Source organism: Orcinus orca, chromosome 6 (assembly GCF_937001465.1).
Source record: "Orcinus orca chromosome 6, mOrcOrc1.1, whole genome shotgun sequence".
Lineage (NCBI taxonomy): Eukaryota > Metazoa > Chordata > Mammalia > Artiodactyla > Delphinidae > Orcinus > Orcinus orca.
In genome coordinates, this window is record NC_064564.1 from 76033912 (window position 1) to 76055179 (window position 21268).

General features: G+C 41.0%; 1 protein-coding gene, 1 long non-coding RNA gene and 1 pseudogene across 4 annotated transcripts in view; 2 read left to right on the forward strand and 1 right to left on the reverse strand.

Moving 5' to 3' along the window:
* The window catches only part of CARNMT1 (carnosine N-methyltransferase 1), a 40367-nt gene extending 37478 nt beyond the window's left edge, over window positions 1-2889 (reverse strand). For 2 of the 3 annotated variants that reach the window (XM_033440260.2, XM_033440259.2), the window contains exon 1: window positions 2405-2889. In XM_033440260.2, coding sequence (XP_033296151.2) covers window positions 2405-2889 — 485 coding nt within the window. Of the gene's footprint in view, window positions 1-1925; window positions 2063-2404 lie in introns of those variants that run through there. The other variant, XM_033440261.2, reaches the window with a different exon arrangement.
* A 46-nt stretch (window positions 2890-2935) lies between these two features.
* Window positions 2936-18164, forward strand: LOC125964916 (uncharacterized). The gene is made up of 4 exons (XR_007478241.1): window positions 2936-3041; window positions 6656-6900; window positions 7806-7948; window positions 17777-18164. It is a non-coding gene; the product is annotated as an uncharacterized LOC125964916 (long non-coding RNA).
* Window positions 3452-5595, forward strand: LOC125964915 (60S ribosomal protein L22-like 1; annotated as a pseudogene).
* Window positions 18165-21268: the final 3104 nt, after the last annotated feature.

Consider the following 21268-nt stretch of genomic DNA (forward strand, 5'->3'; position numbering starts at 1 on the left):
TCATCTGTACCATTTTTCTAGGTTCCACATATATGCGTTAATATATGATATTTGTTTTTCTCTTGCAAAGAGAAAATATTAACCAAAAGACATTTCTTGCCTTATGACCTTTATCTAAATCTCCTATATATTGACAAAAAGGCAGTGAGTAGTAAAACCAAACTGTCTGAAATTTGGAAGCATCTGCTAAAGGTCTAGAATAGAATTGTTCGTAAGAACTTACTACAATGATGGAAAGGCTTACATCTGCACTGCCCAATACAGCAGACAATAGCCGCATGTGGCTACTGAGCATCTGAAATGTAGCTAGTGAGACTGAGGAAAGGAATTTTTAATTTTATTAAATTTTAAGTAATTTAAGCTTAAATGCAGCCAGATGTGATTAGTGGCTATGGTATTGGACAGTACAGGTCTAGAAGATTATAAAATGTTGGAATGTAATAATCCAGTGTTTTCTGCTACACAATTCTTCCCATACCCCTAAACATACTTTTAATTGTATACTATTTTCAGTACAGGGATTTCAATTTTTTCATTGAGAGTACATGCAAATAAAAAGGATTGTTGTTAAAAATGAAATTTTCCTCTGTCCCACACTGAAGTGGTAAAGAAGAGGGAGGAGAGTATAGGAAATTGTATCACAACCACCAGAATGTGCACACAGTGCCCTTTTCTATATTGCCACACTTAGGTCCTAGTTTCAGGTCAAAATCCCCTGCCCTCCCCCACAAAAAGGCCCAGCTGATACTCAATCGTAAATATCAATTTTAAATTAGTCCCAATATATTAGAACTGCGTACAAACACACATTTTAACTGAGTCCACAATAGTCCCAAGACATTTCCCAGTATTCTTTCTACATTTTTCAACAGTAAAATATACCAGACTTCTCTGCAGCTAACACTTCTGGCTATCTATTGTCATCTTCTTCCCCTCGCTGCATGGTTCTTCCAGACACAATACTTGTAACAAGTTCAATGCTCCAGTTGTCTGCCTTCCTCACTCCGTTGATACTAAATCAAATCCCCATGTTACTAATTCCCTTTTGAGCTCCATAAGTAATGCAATCCATGGCTCCTATGCCCGAGTTTAATTAGTAAATTATTTCATCAAGATGTCTCAACTTCAAAACTTCATGTCACCAATTTAATCAGAGTCTGAAGTAACTTTAAGCTTTCATTAAGCAAGTTTTAAAATTCAGAATAGTAACAAACTAGTTTAACCATCAGTTACAAATTGACAAACTATTTGGGAATGACAAATGTACTTCTTTGCTACTACTTGTCTTATTTGTTAAAAATAGAGCTCCAACAACATGCCAAGCACTGGCAACGTAAAAATAAATAAGGCTCTGTCCCTGCCCTTGAGGAGGTCAGTCAACCAATATTTAAAAATTTGCATAAAGCACAGCAGGAGCCCATCTAAGGGAACAGTTTTACTTCAGTAGGAGGTCACATCTATCAGATTCCAACTGCAGACTCAGAACATTGCCGTCGGTGTACTCATCTCTCACACGAATAAAAGTGCTTTCTTTACCTGAAAATCCAATTGTTTTAAGTCCCTTTCAGATCTTGGAATTATAATTTTGTGACTAAGCTACTTTACGATTTATCTACAAGAAAAATGAAAGTTAGGAAGTTTAAAAGTCCTACCACTGTGCCCAACCCACAGTGAGAATTCGATAAATATTTGCAGAAAAAAAATCATAAAAGCGGCTCCTACAGTGCTTTCCTTCATTCCCCCCTTAAAAACTCTGCAAATTTTAGAACATCCGGACCATCTCCGATCTTAATTTCACCCACCAGTTAAAGGCACTGAGCAGCATCATTCACTCGCTCATCACAAAAGTGCTGTGTTTTCGCAGCGCCAAGGGTGGGGGGTGTGTGAGGGGCGGAAATCTTAATGCTGCTCTCACAAGAACTTACAACAGTTTGAGAAAAAAACATCCTACGGCATCCCACGTGTAGGTGAACTTGGGCTCTCCGTCTGTTCAGTTTGCAGGACAGCGACAATACATACAAATCATGCCCAGCACTGGACGATTTTACCACCACCATCTTCTATCTGAAATTCTTACAGCACTTTTCCGGTCACCCTCACCCGCCTCAAGCCAAACCTTTAACGAGGAAGGAAAGGCAAGAGGGCTAATCTGATCCAGAGATCAGAAGACAAGAGGCTGAGCAACAGACGGCGCGGCAGCCACGCGAGAGTGCAGCGCCGGGAGGGGCTAAGGTGGTGCGAGATGACTCGGGGGCGCGGAGGTCAGCTCAGGCGGCCCGGTTCCGACGCCCCGGAGGCGTGGCGACCCGAGGGCGAGCGCGGCGTGCGCCACGGTGCGGACGGGTCAGCCGCAAGCAGCGGGCGCGCCGACGGGCTGAGCGGGGGTCCGCCGCGGGCTCCTTACCCATAGTAGCGGAAGGCATTAATGATCTTCCAGAAGTGCTCGCGCTCGAGCCTCTCCTCCTCTTCCTCTGTGCTGCGCGTGGCCGCCGCCGCCGAAACCGCTGCGGCGGAGCCCAAACGCCCGGCGGAGAACTGCACTTCCACCTCCTCGCTCCCGCCGCCTCCTCCGCGGCTGCCGCCGCCTCCCCCGCAGCTCTCGGGCAGCTGAGAGACTGGCGGCGGAGGGCGCCGCCGTCGCTGCATCGCCGCCGCGGCCCTCGGCCTGGCTCGCTTGCGTCTCGCCGCGACTGAAAGCGTGGTGGCGGCTGCTTGGCCCTCCTCTAGACGGCGCCCGCCGTGGACATGCCCCCAGCTCGCGGCGCGCCCCGCCCCCGCCGCCCTCAGGCCTCCATCAGCGCCTGGCTCCGCCAGGTCTTCCGAGCACCCGGAACGACCGCGCTTGCGCATTCGAGAGTACGACGAAGGGCCGCAGCCACCTGCGCTCATTTGCTGCCGGCCTTTGGCGACGGCGCGCTGATGTCACAACAACGCGTGAAGTAGGCGGGGGCAAGGGCCAGATGGGTGGGGCGAAGGAGGAGATTGCTGGCAGGTTGGGGATGGCACCTGCGAGCAGCCGCGTGGTTCGGGCTTGAGAGCCGGTGAGTGCTGGGTGGTGGAACAGGCCGCTGAACTAAGGCTAACACATTAGCAAAGGAGAAATGCAGAAAAAAAGTTCAGCTTTGATGAATTTAATAGGAACTTTTATTTCAGAAAGTCTAGAAGGAAGGTCTTGCATTCGCTCGCCCTAAGTTGTTTTAATGAATTTCTTAAGTGAATTTCTATTTTTAATTGCATAAATGTAGAGGGACACTGTCATCTTTTCAGTGTTTAGGGGCCAGCGAAAGCCCTAACCCAAGCCCTGGACTGGTCATGGCAGCAGATCGGGAAACATTCAGGAACCTAACTCTGGCTAGTACTCGCACTTTGGAAGACCACCAAAGCGCAAAGAAGCCGTAACGCGGTGCAGCATTAACATCAAACGGTGGCCCATAGCAATGTCAGACTTAACCACTAACTCTTATTTACCTGCGTTCATTTTCCGCCCCATTTCTCTCTGGGCTCGTGGATAAAACCTCTGCCCTACCTGCATTTGATGTTATTCTTAGAAAATAACTCGTTTCACTCAATTTATTCTACCATCCAGCAAAATAGTCTTTCAAAATAACGGTAAAAGAAGATTGTTTTATTCAGGAGAATTAAACTTGCTCAGGGACCACGGATTCTGTTAAAAAGATATAATCATATTGAAAATGAAGTGGCTCTCTGATCGCGCGGCGGGCCTTCAGGATGGCGCCGAAGAAAGACAAGAAGCCTAAGAAGTCAACCTGGAAGTTTAATTTGGACCTTACTCATCCAGTAGAAGATGGAATTTTTAATTCTGGAAATTTTGAACAGTGTCTACGGGAGAAGGTTAAAGTGAATGGAAAAACTGGAAATCTTGGGAATGTCGTTCACATTGAACGCTTCAAGAATAAAGTCAGTTGTTTCTGAGAAACAGTTCTCTAAAAGGTATTTGAAATACCTTACCAAGAAGTACCTTAAAAAGAAAAATCTTCGTGATTGTCTTCGTGTGGTTGCATCTGACAAGGAGATTTACGAACTTCATTACTTCCAGATTAGTCAAGATGAAGATGGATCCAAGTCTGAGGACTAGATGAAGCCATCCCTTATAGGGCTTTGCTTGCTAATAAAACAAATGAAGTATACAAGAGAGACATCTTGAAATGGACCTTTAGTTTATCAGTGAATAAAAAACATTACTCTGGGGCTTCCCTGGTGGCACAGTGGTTAAGCATCCACCTGGGGACACAGGTTCGAGCCCTAGTCTGGGAAGATCCCACATGCCGTGGAGCAACTAAGCCCGTGCGCCACAACTACTGAGCCTGCGCTCTAGAGCCCACAAGCCACAACTACTGAGCCCGTGTGCCACAACTACTGAAACCCATGCACCTAGAGCCCGTGCTCCACAACAGGAGAAGCCACCACAATGAGAAGCCCGCGCACCGCAACGAAGAGTGGCCCCCACTCGTTTGCTGCAACTAGAAAAAGCCCACGCACAGCAACGAAGACCCAACACAGCCAAAAATAAAAAAATACATTTATTTTAAAAACAAAAAATCATTACTCTGTATGTTAAGCATTCATCTCTTTTATTTAAGTGTATGCTGTTTGTATGGTGCTGGCTTTCCTTTAATACTTTTTTTTTAATTTTTATTGGAGTATAGTTGATTTACAATGTTGTGTTAGTTCTGAGTATATAGCAAAGTGAATCAGTTATACACATACGCACTCCTTTTTTTTAAAGATTCTTTTCCCATATAGGCCATTACAGAATATTGAGTAGAGTTCCCTGTGCTACAGAGCAGGTTCTTATTAGTTACCTATTTTATATATAGTAGTGTGTACATGTCAGTCCCAGTCTCCCAATCTATCCCTCCCCCCCTTATCCCCTGGTAACCATAAGTTTGTTTTCTACATTTGTGACTCTACTTCTGTTTTGTAAATAAGTTCATTTGTACACCCTCGTTTTATTTAAAATACTTTCTGTAAGCAGTATTTAAATAGCCTATAGCTAGTGGAATTTCTTTCAGGATTTGTAAAATGTACTGCTTTTAGAAATGTCCTTGAGTTAAAGTATATAGTGAAAAAATGAAGCACAATTCTGGGTATAACTTTATATAATAAAATATTTAAATTCTCAAAAAAAAATGAAGTGGCTTCATTTTCATAATTTAAATTAATAATTGAAATAAGGCAATGCTAAAAAAAAGTACTGTGGTTATTCTGTGTTAATGTTACATTTTAATACAATGTTTTTATAAAGTTTAAAGTTATTTATTTTTTGAATAGTAATGCAGTAATACATGGTTCAAAATTCAAAAGGAAAATGCAAAGGGTTACAAATGTAAAGTTTCTTTACCCTGTCCCTAACCGCCAATATCCCTGTCCCAGACACAATATATCAATTCCTTGCCTATTCTTCCAACTTTTCTATCCAGTACCTTTTTTCTTAGAGTCTGGTGTTTGGAAGTTATATATAAATTCTCATAATATTAACTGTTACCAATGCTGTTTTCATATGCACACACAAATTATACATGTCATAATTTGTGACATATATCATGCTAACACTTAATATTTTATATTTTAATTGTTTTCCCCTATTGTATCCCCTTATTTGTTCCTTACCTCAACTCTGTGAAGTAAGTCTTGTTATATTCCTTTAAGAAATGAAGACAGACTCAGCAAAATTGTCTTACCCAGGGACACATAAATAACAGAGCTAAAGTACATTTATTCATTCATTCTTTCCAGCAAATGTGTTGGTTGCCATCTATGTCTCTTGCACTGAGCTAAAGGCAGCTAGAAGCTAGTGGAAACATGTACTTCTCATTTTCCCTTTGCCAGTTGGTAAGTGTGACCTGTTTAAAAAAGTTACTTGAGGTGTCGACTGTATTGTTTCTAAAATGGATGTAATATTACCCTTCCTACAGGGCCATTGGGAGAAATAAATGAGATAAAGAGCAAGAAATGCCTAGTATATCAGCTTAATAAATGTTTTCTCTTCAGAAAACATTTTTGATCTTGTTTTAAAACACTTTTCTTAAGACTTCCTCTTCCTAACTTCTTTGCAATGAGTTTCTCCTATAGAAATCTTCCCAAACAATAGAGCCCTTTGGGCTGAAAGTTTGGGAATGTTTTCATCCCAAGGTCAATTAAACTCCAAAAATTAATAACCAAAACATACTAAGCATCCCTTAGTTTTCCCAGTCCTACCAACAAAGTTACGTCTTCATTATTCTCAAGGTTGTTTCATAATGAATAAATGTTTATAAATAAAGGCTTAGAAATCAGCAGGCCTATTCACCTGTTAATCATAAGTATATTTCTATTTGCCTCATGTTCTCCAAGTGGATATCTCACTGAAAGTTGGCACTTAAATATTATGTTGGTTTACCTTTTAACCAGTTGCCTTCCCTACTAGACTCTTAAGTTCTTTGAGGGCAAGATGCATATATTGATCTGTTTTGTTCAAGACCATATCCCCAACATCCAGCACAGTGTCTGGCATGTGAAGATTTTCTAAAACCAGTTTATGGATTGAGTACAAGAATTTACAAGTGCCAGGCACTGTGCTAAATACTACATACATCATTGCCTTTAACTTAGTACTTAAAATAGTATTGTCATTCCTGGTTTTTTTTTTTAACAGATGAAACCACTGTAATTTAAAGACTTTAAGTAATGCTATCAAAGCATACAGCTCCTACATGGTAAAGCCCAGATTTGAAAGCAAGTGGACAAAGCCCAAAATACTATTAACCACTGGATCTACTGCCTCTATTGAAGTTGATCCTGTTTATTCTTACATCAGTTTCATGAAGTCCTTTTACTTTTGGAAACCTTGCAAATAATTGTTATTTACAGTAATTTGACCTTCTAGGTGGGCGAGAAAAGGTATGTATACTTTACTTACGAAAAGCAAGAGACTAGATTGCTCAAGAAATATGTTTATGGAGATAAACTATTTCTTACTCTTTATGTTTAAATATCTTGTTTTTATATCAACAAAGATTCAAATTGCTATTGATCTAAGCACCTCATGGCAAAAGGGGACAGCAGCTAGGGACTTCTTCAGCTTAATATCAGGGTCCCCTTATAATCATTATCATTCTGGGGTTTACAGTTTTTCTTCTTGGAATCCCTCTATTAAGTCTGCTCTTTATGAGTACTGTCTTTGACTGAGAACTAGCTAGTTTTGCCTTTGTATTCTTTGTTCTAATACCTGGATTTAGTCCAAGAATACCATAATTTGTCTTTAAATAACGACCATACTCTCCACTGTGGAACTAAAGATATGACTCCTGTAATGATCTCTTTTTCCCTCTAGAGAATCTTTATCTTCTTAATCACAGGAGCCACTTCCAGTTGCAATCTTTGTGTACACATTATTTTAATGCTCTCAATAGTTATTCTCAAACTTGGGAAAATAAGTCATAGACTATTTACCATACTGCTAGGAGTCACTACTTCTTTCCAGAAGCACTGAAGTAGCCCTGCAAATAAGTTTTCCCATCCTCTAAGCTCTAAATCATTTTTTTGTTGCTGTTGGGAAACATTTCAAGTTAAAAGAATCATTTGAACTGACATTATTCCATGCTTCCCTGTCCAGAAATCCAGGGCCAACCGACCCTATTGGCATATACCCACGCATGTTTAGGGTACCAGTCAAGCAAATGTACCCCCACCAAAAATTTAAGAAGAGTAACATATCTATTACTTCCCCCCAGCCCCAAAAAAGTGTCAGAGTAGTCATTGTGGAGGAAAATCAAAATTTGTACTTCCTTACACTTATTTTACAGGTTATCTTGGTGGTGGTGGTTTAAATTACCTATGGTGGTGAAGATGGGAGTACCACAATATTTTCAGGCAAAAGGCCTATAACAGTCATCTAAAAGACCTGCTAGTACCAAGAATTTGTGCTTTGTCTGAGCACCTCCTACAAGTAAGAAAGACACTTTCTGCTTCCTTCTTCTCTGCAGAGGCAGTCTCTAAGATCTTGTCCTGGTTTCTGTCTGCCCCTGGCACCTATCTGCCCCTTACCTTTTCTGAAATTATCAGTATTAATAAGGAATAATATTGGGCTAATCTGTTTGAATTAGCAGTCACTATTGTACCTCATCCTGACTCCTGGCTCACCCTTTAAAAATCCTGTCAGTCACTTGGAGGTTTCCCATCTATCTAACCTTTAATGAGCTATAGCTGTGGTCTACATTTGCTGCTCAAAGGTGTGGACCCTATTCCAGCACCATGGACAAATCCTGGGAGCTTCTTAGAAATGGAGTATTTCAGGCCGCACCTACTAAATTTGCATTTAAACAACACGCCCAGGTGTTTGATAGGTACGTTAAAATTTGAAAAGCACTGCTTTAGAAACAACACAGAACATACACATATGAATCCCTTTACTGATGAGAGATACATGTCTCATAGTATCTTTCTCTCTGAGAGCCTATATTAGGTAGACTGCTCTCAGTGATATGAACAGAACACCCAACTAAAACTAGCTTAAATAATAAGGACATTTACTATCTAAAAAACCATGACGTTCCAAGCTACATCATATCCAGATTATCAACCCAGTCCTTCCCATCCTTGGGCTCTGCTATTTTCAGCATGCTAGCTTAATCCCTCACAATCGTAAAATGGCTGCCACAGTTCAAGGCATCACACCCAGATACAACAAATTCAGCAAAGAAAGCCTGTTTCCTCCTATATGGGTCTCTTTTCTTCAGTAGGAACACTTTTCCTGGAAGCCACCCAGCAGACTTCCCATAGTGCTTCACATTCCCATTTCTAAACTAACAGTAGACAACAGACATAGAATTACCTGGACAGGCTTAGACTAATTAATATCATCTTCATAATCTTGAAATACAATCGTAATTTTTTTTTTTCTTTTTTTTGCAGTACGCAGGCCTCTCACTGCTGTGGCCTCTCCCGTTGCGGAGCACAGGCTCCGTATGCGCAGGCTCAGCGGCCATGGCTCACGGGCCCAGCCACTCCGCGGCATGCGGGATCTTCCCGGACCGGGGCACGAACCCGTGTGCCCTGCATCGGCAGGCGGACTCTCAACCACTGCGCCACCAGGGAAGCCCACAATCAGAATTTTTATTTTCGCCTAAACTTATCAGGCCCGTCTTACCAAGAAGAAAACTAAACACTCTAAGCTAGGTGGGGATGGGGGGAGTTTGCTGCTAAGAAGGCAAATAACAGTACCTTTATCTTCACGTTTAAACAGAAAAAAGAAAGTAGGAGTGACAGAAATCCTCTCAAAGAACAAATCCTCTCTGATTTAATATATACCCACACTATAAGCATAACTAACTTAATATGTATATATAATTAAGGTTTGGCTTTAGTTTCTTTTATTGTACTCTATGCTCTATGCCAAATGAATCCTTGTATGTACTTTACTTGCTAATAAATAGGCTGACATAAAAATTATTGGGGGCAGGGCTTGGCTGAGGTCAAGAATCTGGGCTATTGCAACACTTCCTAACTTATCTGCTAGCCTCCAGATTTCCCTCACATATGAGAGTGCCCCAGGTATATGAGAGGCTTCAAATGATTCTTTTCTCAATAAACAGTTTTCTTTTTTCAAAAGTGAATTGAGGAGCTTCCCTGGTGGCGCAGTGGTTGAGAGTCCGCCTGCCGATGCAGGGGCTCGGGTTTGTGCCCCGGTCCGGGAAGATCCCACATGCCGCGGAGCGGCTGGGCCCGTGAGCCATGGCCGCTGAGCCTGCGCGTCCGGAGCCTGTGCTCTGCAACGGGAGAGGCCACAGCAGTGAGAGGCCCGCGTACTAGAAAAAAAAAAAAAAAAGTGAATTGAGTAGGGACTTCCCTGGTGGTCCAGTGGTTAAGAAGCCGCCTTCCAATGCAGGGGACGCAGGTTCAATCCCTGGTTGGAGAATTAAGATCCCACATGCTGCAGGGCAACTAAACCTGTGCACCGCAGCTATTGAGCACACAAGCCACAACTAGAGAGCCCACGTGCCACAACTACACAGCCCACATGCTCTGGAGACTGCGCGCCGCAAGGAAAGATCCTGCATGCCGCAACTAAGACCTGATGCAGCCAAAAATAAGTAAATAAATAAATAAATACTTTTTTTTCAAAGTGAATTGATTATGTTGCTCTTCTGATTCAAATCCTGCAGTGACGTTCCACTGCCTATTGAATAAAGTCTAAGTTCTTTAACATAACATATAACATCCTTCCCAGTGGGCCACGGGCAATCTTTCCAGTTATGTCCTATAAGTCCCCACCCATCCCCTCACCTTATCACCCACAATCACTCCTTCCCCTATGATCTCAGAGCTCTCCTTCCCCTGTTACTGAGTGCCTCACACTCCTTTGTAATTAGTTGCTAAAATAGCTGGTTCCCCAGCAGAATATGAGCTCATTTATCTTCTTCATTTTGCATGACTGAATTTTCTAATTTTTCTACAAAATTTTATACCATAAGTTTTATATCAGCATTTTACTAAAAGTGTGCCTTAATAAAAAATATGTTGTAAACAAGCTTGTAATATTTTGGATGGACATAAAAAATCTTGGTGGGAGGAGGCATCAGGCTGCAGAAGAAGGAAGTATCTGTGGTGGATGTGATGTCCATGTTCAGATTTAATGTCTTTTCAGAGAGAAAAAAAAAAAAAAAAGCCTTTTTACCTTCAGCCAAAGGCAGAATAAGAGTATGATGTCATACAGCAGAAAACTGAAGTTCTGAAGATAGAAGAATTTCTTTTGCAGAATTAGAGCCATCCAATAGATGAAGATGAAGAAATGAAAACTTACAAGCTGGAATCATGGCTAGGGAAGTGGTAGAATTCCATTATCTTACTAAAATCTCCAGAAAAATCAGTGTTTTTTGGTGGGAGGTAATGTTTCTTTCCCGCTCTTGACCTGTCCATCTATGAAAAGGGAGTTCAGTCAAGCAATACCCCTTGACTTTCTCTACTCCTCTGCCTGGAGAAGGTGGGGTGTCTCATCTGATTGGAACATCTGGGAGGAATAAACTGGGCGTGCTCAACTCAGCTCCGGGCCTTATTTATTTTGCCCCTCTTGGGAGTAAACTTGCTTACAGTAAGTACAATTTCTTCTCTGTTACTCATGCCATAAAATCCTTCCCAGCTGGAAAAGCTGTCCTGCCTGGTCCAATACTGCTATGACTATATGAGTAAGTCTAATTCCGCATGGAGTTAGGAGGCCCATTTGACTCTCGTGTAAAGATATATTCTCCAAGGTAGGCTTTATCAGTAAAAGAGGGGATATTTGGACAACCATCTGCCTCTGCTTTGTCTTATTGCTCAATTGTTCTGAACCCAGGTGGGAAAGAGGGGAGTGTAGTAACTACATTTTATTTTCTGTATTCTTTTTTTTTTTAAGTTTTATTATGGAAAATTTCTAACATGTACAAAGTACTGAGGATAGCAATGAGAACTACCACACAGCTTCAACAGTCATCACTCATGGCCAATCTTGTTTCCTTTGTACCTCCCACTCTCCATTATTCTGAAGCAAATTCTAGATATCACATTATTTCGCCCCTAAACATGTAGGCACGCACCTCTAAAACGAAAGAATGGGAACCAAGACATTTGGTGTCTATGCCTAGCTCAGTGGGTGGCAGTCCTCTGTATCTTCATTTCTGCAATTTGTAAAATACGATTTATAGGTGGTTGCAATGAAATTTTTTGTTTTTTAAGTAACCACAATCAAAAAGGAGGGCTAAATCCTCACAAGGCTCCAGGAGGGAAGCTCACCCCCTAAATCCAGGCTGGCAAAGCCCAAGGCACCACTCAGGAACAATTCCCTTCAAGGTGGGGATCCCAGGCACTGCCCATGGTCCCTGGCCGTCTAGGGTGCAGTGGGTCCTCGTCCCCCCCTTATCTTCCATATTCTTGAGGCTGTGCCACCTGGGGCCTCACTGACTGGGGAGAGACTGCTCCTCTCAGGGCTAGCTAATTGTCCAATAGCTAACAAATCCCCTGAACCTTTCATATACAAACGGACCAATCCAGAACCCACATCCATCCTTCAACCACCTTCTTTATCAGACTCTCACACACCAAGTCAATATTCCCCTGCCCTAATCAACCCAGCGCCAGGTACTAGATAACTGGAGACAGTCCCTACATCCCAGAGCCTGCTGAAATTATTCAGACTAGCCAATCCTAAGCATGCTTACTCTGCCTTGCCTTTACTGTGGAAACCACAATAAACGCTTTTGACCATGCCTTCCCCTTGACCACCCCCATCTCCTGATTGATCCTGATGCTTCCCTGTATGGCCCTATGTGGTGAAGCATGCCCCTCTTCTTGAAGACGGTAAGTAAAAACTATCTTGTCAGTGGCATCTGTCTTCTGATCTCCTGGTCTCACCATACTGAATGATAATAAAAGCTACTTTTTAAAATGGGGAGCTGCTATCAGGCTTCTCCAAAGGCCCCAAAAGATATCTTCAGGAGGTGGTACAAAATGTGTCTTTAAAACACACTCATTGATATCATTTCCCCTTCTTTCTTGCCATATTTGTTTTTAAATCAGTAAGGTGGGAACAGAATTACCCAAAGAGCTAGGCCCTGGTTAGCAACAATTTGCCCAGTTTTCATTTATTCTTGAGATTCTAACCACTGATTTCTAAAGAAAAATAACATATCCAATAGTTTATCAGTCAATCTGCATCTTAAGTGTAAAAAATTCTTAAGTGTTGTGAACACAAGAGAAATGTAATTCATGGTCCAAGCATTCAAGAAGGTTATGGTACAGTGGGGAAGTAAAACTAGGAAATATTAAACAACTGAGATGATTTAGTGTTAAAGCAGTAGATTAAGTAAGGTATAATGGGAGTTAAGGAAAGGGAAGAACGGTTTGAAAGTAGCATGAGAGCTACATCTTAAAGGGTAAACTTAACTTGAAGAGGCAAAGAGGTGGGAGTATTCTTTGCAAACCAATTCAAATTGGTTTAAGTCAAAACAGAAAAAAAAATATTTATTGTTTCTTATTACCAAAGAGATCAGTCGTATGTAGATCGAGAAGCTCAATTATATCATCAGGAATCTGTCAGTTGCTGTTTCTTGGCTTTGTCAAGCACTACTTTTTCTAAAAGTTCCTGCTGAAGGTTCAGGCAAGGCTCACATTGGGCCAGCTTGGGTCATATGTTTTTTTTGTTTTTTTAATAAAGTTATTTATTTTTGGCTGAGTTGGGTCTTTGTTGCTGCGCGCGGGCTTTCTCTAGTTGCAGCGAGCTGGGTCTACTCTTTGTTGCAGTGCGCAGGCTTCTCATTGCAGTGGCTTCTCTTGTTGCGGAGCATGGGCTCTAGGCATGCGGACTTCAGTAGTTGTGGCTCACGGGCTCTAGAGCACAGGCTCAGTAGTTGTGGCACGCAGGCTCAGTAGTTGTGGATTGAGGGCTCTAGAACTCAGGCTCAGTAGTTGTGGTGCACAGGCTTAGTTGCTCCATGACATGTGGGATCTTCCCAGACGAGGGCTCAAACCCACGTCCCCTACATTAGCAGGAGGATTCTTAACCACTGTGCCACCAGGGAAGCCCCAGGTCATATGTTCTTTATTGAACTGATTGCTGTGACCAAGGGGTCATGGTCCTCTGATTAGCTGGGCTTGGGTCACATGTCCACCCTAGAGGTGGCTGTGGAGTCAGCCCCATGCAAACCTATGGACCAAAGGTAAGAGTTTGATGATTCCCAAAGGAAATTCTGAACGATGTTACCAAAAGGTAAGATCAATTCTGGACAGGAAAGTATAACAATCTTTGGCGTGGTGTGGGAATAACAGCATGAGCAAGGTGGAAAGGAAAGCAAAGACCTGTCTGAGTATAATCCATCTTAAGAAACAGAGGAAAATTTTGATAATTCAGGTGGTGTAAAATTATTAGAACCTTTAAAAGTCAGACTGAAGAGACTGAATGACTCACTAAGCAGTGGAGATTCATTTTAGATTCTGAAGCAATAGAGTGATATGGTAAAAGCAGTATTACAGAACAATTAATCAGACAAGAGCCAGTAGCTAAGCTGTTGTCAGGAAGACCAGATGAGGAGATTGTTCAAATAATCCTGAAATGACATGATAAAGATTTATGCTAGACAGTAATAGTGAAGGGAAGAGATTAAGGTAAATCTAGATATTACTTTCCAAGGAAGAAAAGACTAAATTGAATACAGGGATGAAGAGAAGAATCAGAAGGGATGACAAAGGTTGTAGCTACAGTTACAAAACTATTGCTAATAGGAATTTATAATGAGAGTGGGTTTCCCTTTCTCCCAATGCTCCCACCTACTCTCTTAGCCTACGATTTCTTTCAGTAGCATGGATATAGACTGCTGAAGGGTCTAAGTACTGAAAGATTATGGTACCTAACTCCACCATCATATGTGATTCCATATAAAAATATTAAATGGTAAAATAAGCATAAGAAGTCCAACGGTCATGATGTGTCAAATGATGTTTTTTTTTACAATCACAAAATTTTCTCATTAGAAATTTACTGGTGACCTAAATGTGAATGAAATCCAAAAAACGTGATATATGAATACATATAGCTGATTCACTTTGCTGTACAGTAGAAACTAACACAACATTGTAAAGCAACTATACTCCAATAAAAAGTTTTAAAAATTAAATTAAAAATAAAAGAAATTTACTTATTGATACCCTAATTCACATTTAGTTTATATAATCCAGCACTACTTGTTAGTAATTATGTACTTATTTTCACCCTCGGGTTGAAAACACAAATTTTTAGACTAGTTTTTTTTTTTTTTTAAGCAACTTTTAACAGTGCCCTAATACAGCTGAAATACTTCCCCCCCACCAAAGGAAATGAAAACAGGGTATCGAAGAGATATCTGCATTCCCATGTTCATACCATCATTATTCACAATTGCCAAGACATGCAAACTACCTAAATGTCCTTCAACGATGAATGGATAAAGAAGATGTGGTACACATATACATATAAATAAGAATTCTGAAATTCTTATTTATAACTGTCAGCTGTTTAAAAAATAAAAGCTTATTTATATAATCTTAGTAATTAGGACTATTCAATTGGGAGTACTAATTACACATAGGCACAGGGAAGAGAAAAGAGCGAAGAGGAAAGATGAAAAGTACATGAGGTAAAGCTATCTCTTGATGGGGGATGGGACTCACATTAGCATTCAGGCAAAGACATTCATCTTCCCTTCTAGCTTCCCTTCTCTGGTCACTAGATCAGAGGATGGATTCCTCATTTTAGGAAGCTAGAGAGATTCAATGATTTGGTGGATAGAATACAGAGACTGTGAGAATTACTGAAGGAGTAAAGTCTAGAATGGAAAAAGAAAGCTGAGTAACAGCTCCTAATTTAAAAACTATTGATTACTGGATTGATGGAGCATGAATTGGAGTCATACTTGAATGTCTTGTCACTAACCTTCCACTGCTACAAATTTTAGACATTTTCTCTAAGTAACTAATATTTAAATAATGAATAAAAATAAATTTAAATAATAACAAATATTTAATGAACACACATTCTGTGCCAGATTACTATGTTAAATGTAAAGCATTTGCATGGGTTAAAAATGTAATCTTCACAGCAAATTTATAAAGTAAATTGATCATTATCATTATCTCTATTTTATGAACAAGGTAACTAAGCCTCAACATAGATAATAACTTGCTTGAGGTCACAGAGCTAGATTTGATTCTGCTCTATGTGATGGACACCAAGCCCTGGTTTTCACTGCCACATTATACTCTTTTCCAAATAAATAATCTCTTAAATTTCTTATAGCTCAGTGACAATGCTCTGGCCTGAAAAACCAGGATTTTTATTGCTAAAGGAGGGGCAGTGGGAAATTGGGAGGCTTTCTCTGCCACATTCAATAAATCAGCACAGTTTTTCCTCTACTGTTGGAACAGATCACTGTTTCTTCAGCTGAGCACCAGATGAAGTAACTAGCTTGCATTTAGGGGGTGTATTTTCTAAAGAGTGAACCACATTTAGCATTGTGGGATCCTCATACTATATGTGTATGTGAGGCACTAGTGGGAGATCGTATAAATTCATGTCTTATCCCGTGGTAGCTGCCAACATACATTCATTTTCTGTCTTTTTGCCTCTCTTTCTCCCTTTCCTCCTTCCAGCTATCCCTCTCTCCCTCTCTACTAAGCTTCTATAGTTACTTGGAATTTGTTGTAATAGCATATGATTTTTCTTCTGGTCTCTTTTTCTTTTTTTTAATATTTATTTGGTTGCACCGGGTCTTAGTTGTGGCACATGGGCTCCTTAGTTGCAGCAGGCAGGCTCCTTAGTTGTGGCTCACCGGCTTCTTAGTTGTGGCATGCGAACTCTTAGTTGCAGCATTCATGTGGGATCTAGTTCCCTGACCAGGGATCGAACCCCGGTCCCCTGCAATAGGAGAGTGCAGTCTTAACCACTGCACCACCAGAGAAGTCCCTCTGGTCTCTTTTTTATCTACCTTTTGAAATAATTTTTCACTTTATAAAAGTTACAAGAGTGGTACAGAGAGTTTTCGTATTCCCTCCACCCAGCTTCCTCTCATGTTAACATCTTGCTCAATCATAGTACAATGATCAAAACTAAGAAGTTGGTACAGTAGCATTAACTACAGAATTTATATGAATTTAATCAGTTTTTCCACTTACGTCCTTCCACTGGTCCAGAATCCAATCCAGGATGTAGCATTGCATTTACTCATCATGCCTCCGTTGTCTTCTCCAGTTTGTCACAGCTCCTCAGTCTTTCTTTTCCTTTCATCATCTTGACACTTTGGAAAAGTACTGATCATTTTTTTTGTAAAATGGCCCTCAATTGGGCTTATCTCATGTTTAGATTGAGGCTCTGCATTTTTGGCAAGAATACCGCAGATGTGATGAGCCCTTCCCAGTGCACCATGTTGGGGAGTACATGATGTAAATGGCATGTTTTTAATCAAGGGAGTGGCCTGATAAAATCTACAATTTTGAAAGATAACTCTGACAGTGAGGTGCAGAGTAAACAGGAGTGAAGGAAGGTTGTTGTCAAGATACCAATTAAGGGGCGGTTGTCATAGAATAGGCAGGGTATGAAGGTAGTCTGAACAAAGGCTGTGGCTGTAGGGATGGGCGTGAAAGTCTGAATATGAGATTCCCAAAGTAAAATGAATAGGATCTGGGGAGTTGTTTCCATGAGTGAAATGAGGTGACAGAGGAACTGAGGATAATTACTAGGATATTAGGATATCAGATAGATGGTTGACTCCATTATCAATTGGTGGCCAAGATCTTTGTAATTCACATTCCCTAATAAGATTTTTTAAAAAAATAATATGCTGGTGTGTGGCTGCAATAAGATGTTGTTTGCATGTTTCTGACAAAAAGATACAGAAAGAGGGGAAGAAAGAGATCTTCGGCCATTTATTTACTCCTGTTTTCAAGTTTCAGGTTTGGAAATTCAGCGTCTTTGTTCTGTATCTATGAGTGAGAGAGAAGTCAGCATCTCATCACAGCCCTCATTTTCACTGGGTAAAAGGGACTTTTCATACATACTTGACAATATTTATGGAATAGTGCATGAAAGAGTTAGTATGTTTGAGTCAGGGGCAAGGGAGACAACAGAATGTGATGAAAGCCACTGAAAATTGTCTCATGGCCAGAAGTATTTCAAATAAACTGGCTCTGGTCTTAACCTGGAACAGTGAAGGCAAGATGGAAATTCAAGATGAAAGCAGTGAAGTTTAACCTTTCTTGCTCATTTCTATGTTAGAGATAGAAGAGAGGAAGAAACCTCGGATTTTCCTGATGTTGGAGAAACCTACCTGAGCTTCCACTGACCTAAAAGCTGACCTCACAGTGCATCATGGCGGGAAGAAGGGAGTTTAGCTGATTTGAAGCCAATGGATTATAATTGCATGTTAAACATTCATACTTCCCAATAAAACAGAGGTTTTTAACTGGGCTGCACATAAGGTTTTTAACTGAGCTGCACATAAGGTTTATCTGCAGAGCTTTAAAAAACTACAGATGCCCAAGACCCATCCCAAGGGATTCTGGTACGGAAGGCATATTATTCAGAATTTCTTTGACTGAAAGCAGCAAAAGAGCAACTCAAATCAGCCTCAGCCACAATTTGGAGTGAGTTGTGAATTATTATCTAAGGCTGCATAACAAATTAACCAACTCAAACCTTAGCAGCTTAAAACACACCTTGTACAGTTTCTGTTGATCAAGATTCGGGGGCTGGCCTAGCTGGGGGTTCTGCCTCAGGGTCTTCCACGAAGTTGAAATCAAGGTGTCAACTGGGCTTCAGTCATCCGAAGGCTTGACTGGGGTTGGAGGACCCACTTCCAAGGTGGCTCCGTTACATGGCTGGCAAACCATTTTGCCACGCAGGTTTTTTGCACAGGGCTGCTTGAGTCTTCTCACAATTTATTGCCTGGTTTTCCCCAGATCAAGCAATCCGAGAGAATAAGGCTGAAGCAGCTTGATACGATTTTATGGCTCGGATGAAGGTGTCTTTGAGTAGGAGGAGGGGCATCATCACAGGTGGGATGTCTATTGTCACAAAGACTGAGGACCATCCTAGAGCAAACATACCATATGTTCCAACACACCCATTCATTGTTTATAGGGTGAAAGTGATTAAAATGAGTATCAAGGGAAGGCTTGAAGGGGAAAGTATAATAATTTTAAAAACCTCAAGGGTTATGACTCACCTCTAACTGTGGTAATAGACTTAGATCTGTCTCAATAAGCCTTTAACATTTGCAGATCCCTTTAGAGTTTCTCGGATGATTTCATAACATCTTATTTGATCTTAAGAACAATGTTAGGTTTGTAGGCTGGCATCAGGAGGATTGGGACTGAAAGACAGAGCTAATAATAGTGAACACCCACCAGATGCCAGGCATTTGACTAGATACTTCATATTCATAAACTTTTTAACCAAATGCCATGAGGTCAATATTAGTAATTTCAATTTTGAAGGAGGCTTAGCTTCCTTGGGCTCAGAGAAGTTAAATGACATGCCCACAGGGCTTCCCTGGTGGCGCAGTGGTTGGGAGTCCGCCTGCTGATGCAGGGGACGCAGGTTCGTGCCCCAGTCCGGGAAGATCCCACATGCCGCGGAGCGGTTGGGCCCATGAGCCATGGCCGCTGAGCCTGCGCGTCCGGAGCCTGTGCTCCGCAACGGGAGAGGCCACAACAGTGAGAGGCCCGCGTACAGCAAAAAAAAAAAAAAAAAAAAAAAAAATTACATGCCCATAGCCGAGCATTGGAGCCAGAAGGGGAACCCAGATTTTCCTTCTCACAGTCCTACATGCTTTCCACTTGGCTGCTTCCCTTTCCAGCATAACAACCGCTGCTGCTACTTTCTCCACATGCTACACCTTTGACTTAACCTTCATCTTATGGTAGCATGGGACTCCCCAAAAGACAGAGGACTCAATAATTACAGGCTGGTGCAGGGGTGGTGGTGGTGGGATGAATTGGGAGATTGGGATTGACATATATACACTAATATGTATAAAATGGATAACTAATAAGAACCTGCTGTATAAAAAAATAAATTAAATTAACTTCAAAAAAAAAAATTGCAGGCCCAGACTTATAGTACCCTAAGAATGGTGTTTTTTGGGTTTTGTTCTCCCTTGTTATTTTGGTGACCACTTCATTACAAGCCTATTGGAATGAAAAAAGAAAGGCAGAGAAAAAAATATATTGAACAAGAAAAGATACCTAGTTTGCAGTTTATACTGAAAAAATCCAATTCTCTAGGAACGTCTACCTTTGTTTGATTTTTATTAAAAATCTGTCTCCAAAGCAGACAACCTGAGTGGCCACAAATAACATCTTGGCATCTCATTTTCCCTTATTGTCAAGTTGTGTAATACTTCTTAACGTTGGCCTAACTTTCATGGGTGTGGAAGGATAGGTGGCATGAAAGATAAGATGTACTTTGTGTTCCTACACGTGTTTGAGTGAAATAAATGATTTTCAAGAGGTAAACGTCATCTCTATTACTAACGGCCTCAAACTTCTAACTGTTCTTCTAACTTATAAATATGCAGTTACACCTCCATGTTGTTTGTGGCTTAGTAAAAGCAATGTGCAATAGTATGACCTGAGATAATCCAAAATAGATGTTAAGTCTCCCACCAAATAAATCTGCTATTTTTAGCAGCTGTAGGCTAGCTAGGCAATATGGCCTCCATCCAATATTGTCAGGGTAATCATAGCACCTTTTCTGAGCTCTGTACAACCTTTGCTTCGGTAAGGACCACATCAAAACAGAGGTCTGGAGGTTCTCTCCTCTTACATACCCTATATATCCTGGCTTACAGGATACTCAGCCAGTCATATCTTCAATGAAGTCTTATCCCTTAACCCCCTCATTCCAGTCCTACCAGTCGGGTACTCAAGCATTCCTGTTATTATGGTAGAGTACAGTAGTTAAGAGCATGAAATTGGAAATCAAATTTGGATTTGGCTCTGCCACTACTTGTACGGCCTTGAGTAAGTTATTTTACCTCTTTGTGTCTCAGTTTCTTCATCTGAAAAACAATACTATCTTCTAGTAGGATTTAATGCGTATTAAATGAGATAATATATGTAGGGAGTTTAGAATGATGCCAGGTATATGGTAAGCACTCTACAGGTGAGACCTATTTTTATTATTGCATGTATTTTTCATAAAGCTAAGTTACCTCCTAAAAATTTGAAGACTCAGGAAACTGATTGTTTAACCAGTGGGTCAAATAAACATTTATATGCTGCCTACTGTGATTAGTATTATTGGACTAGACAGAGAAGACATGAAGATCAGCATAGACCTAAACAAAGTAGCTTTAAGTGTTGATGTCATGAATCCCTGATGCCTTTCTGCCTTATTCTACCACATCCCCCATTTTTAAACAGCGAAAGGGACAAAAAGTGATTACCAGGGGAAGCAAGTTCCAACAGAGTCTCCTGCTGGGTCTTTTACAGGGTTGGGGGAGAAAGAGGGGGGGTGCAGGGAGAGAGAGGGAGAAGGTGCATAGCAACTCACTCACAAAGATAAGTTCAAGAAGTGGGTTGAACATGGAGTCTTGAGTTGAGTTGCTACAGATTCCAGGTCTCCTCTGTCAGCCTCCTATTTTGTTGACATCTGTGATATTATAATAAAGTGAGCATGGAATGGTCCAAAGTTAGAAGGCTACTCTGATTGGTTCTTGGATTTTTAACTATGAAGGCCTTTCATAGTGTATAAATGGGGTGGCCA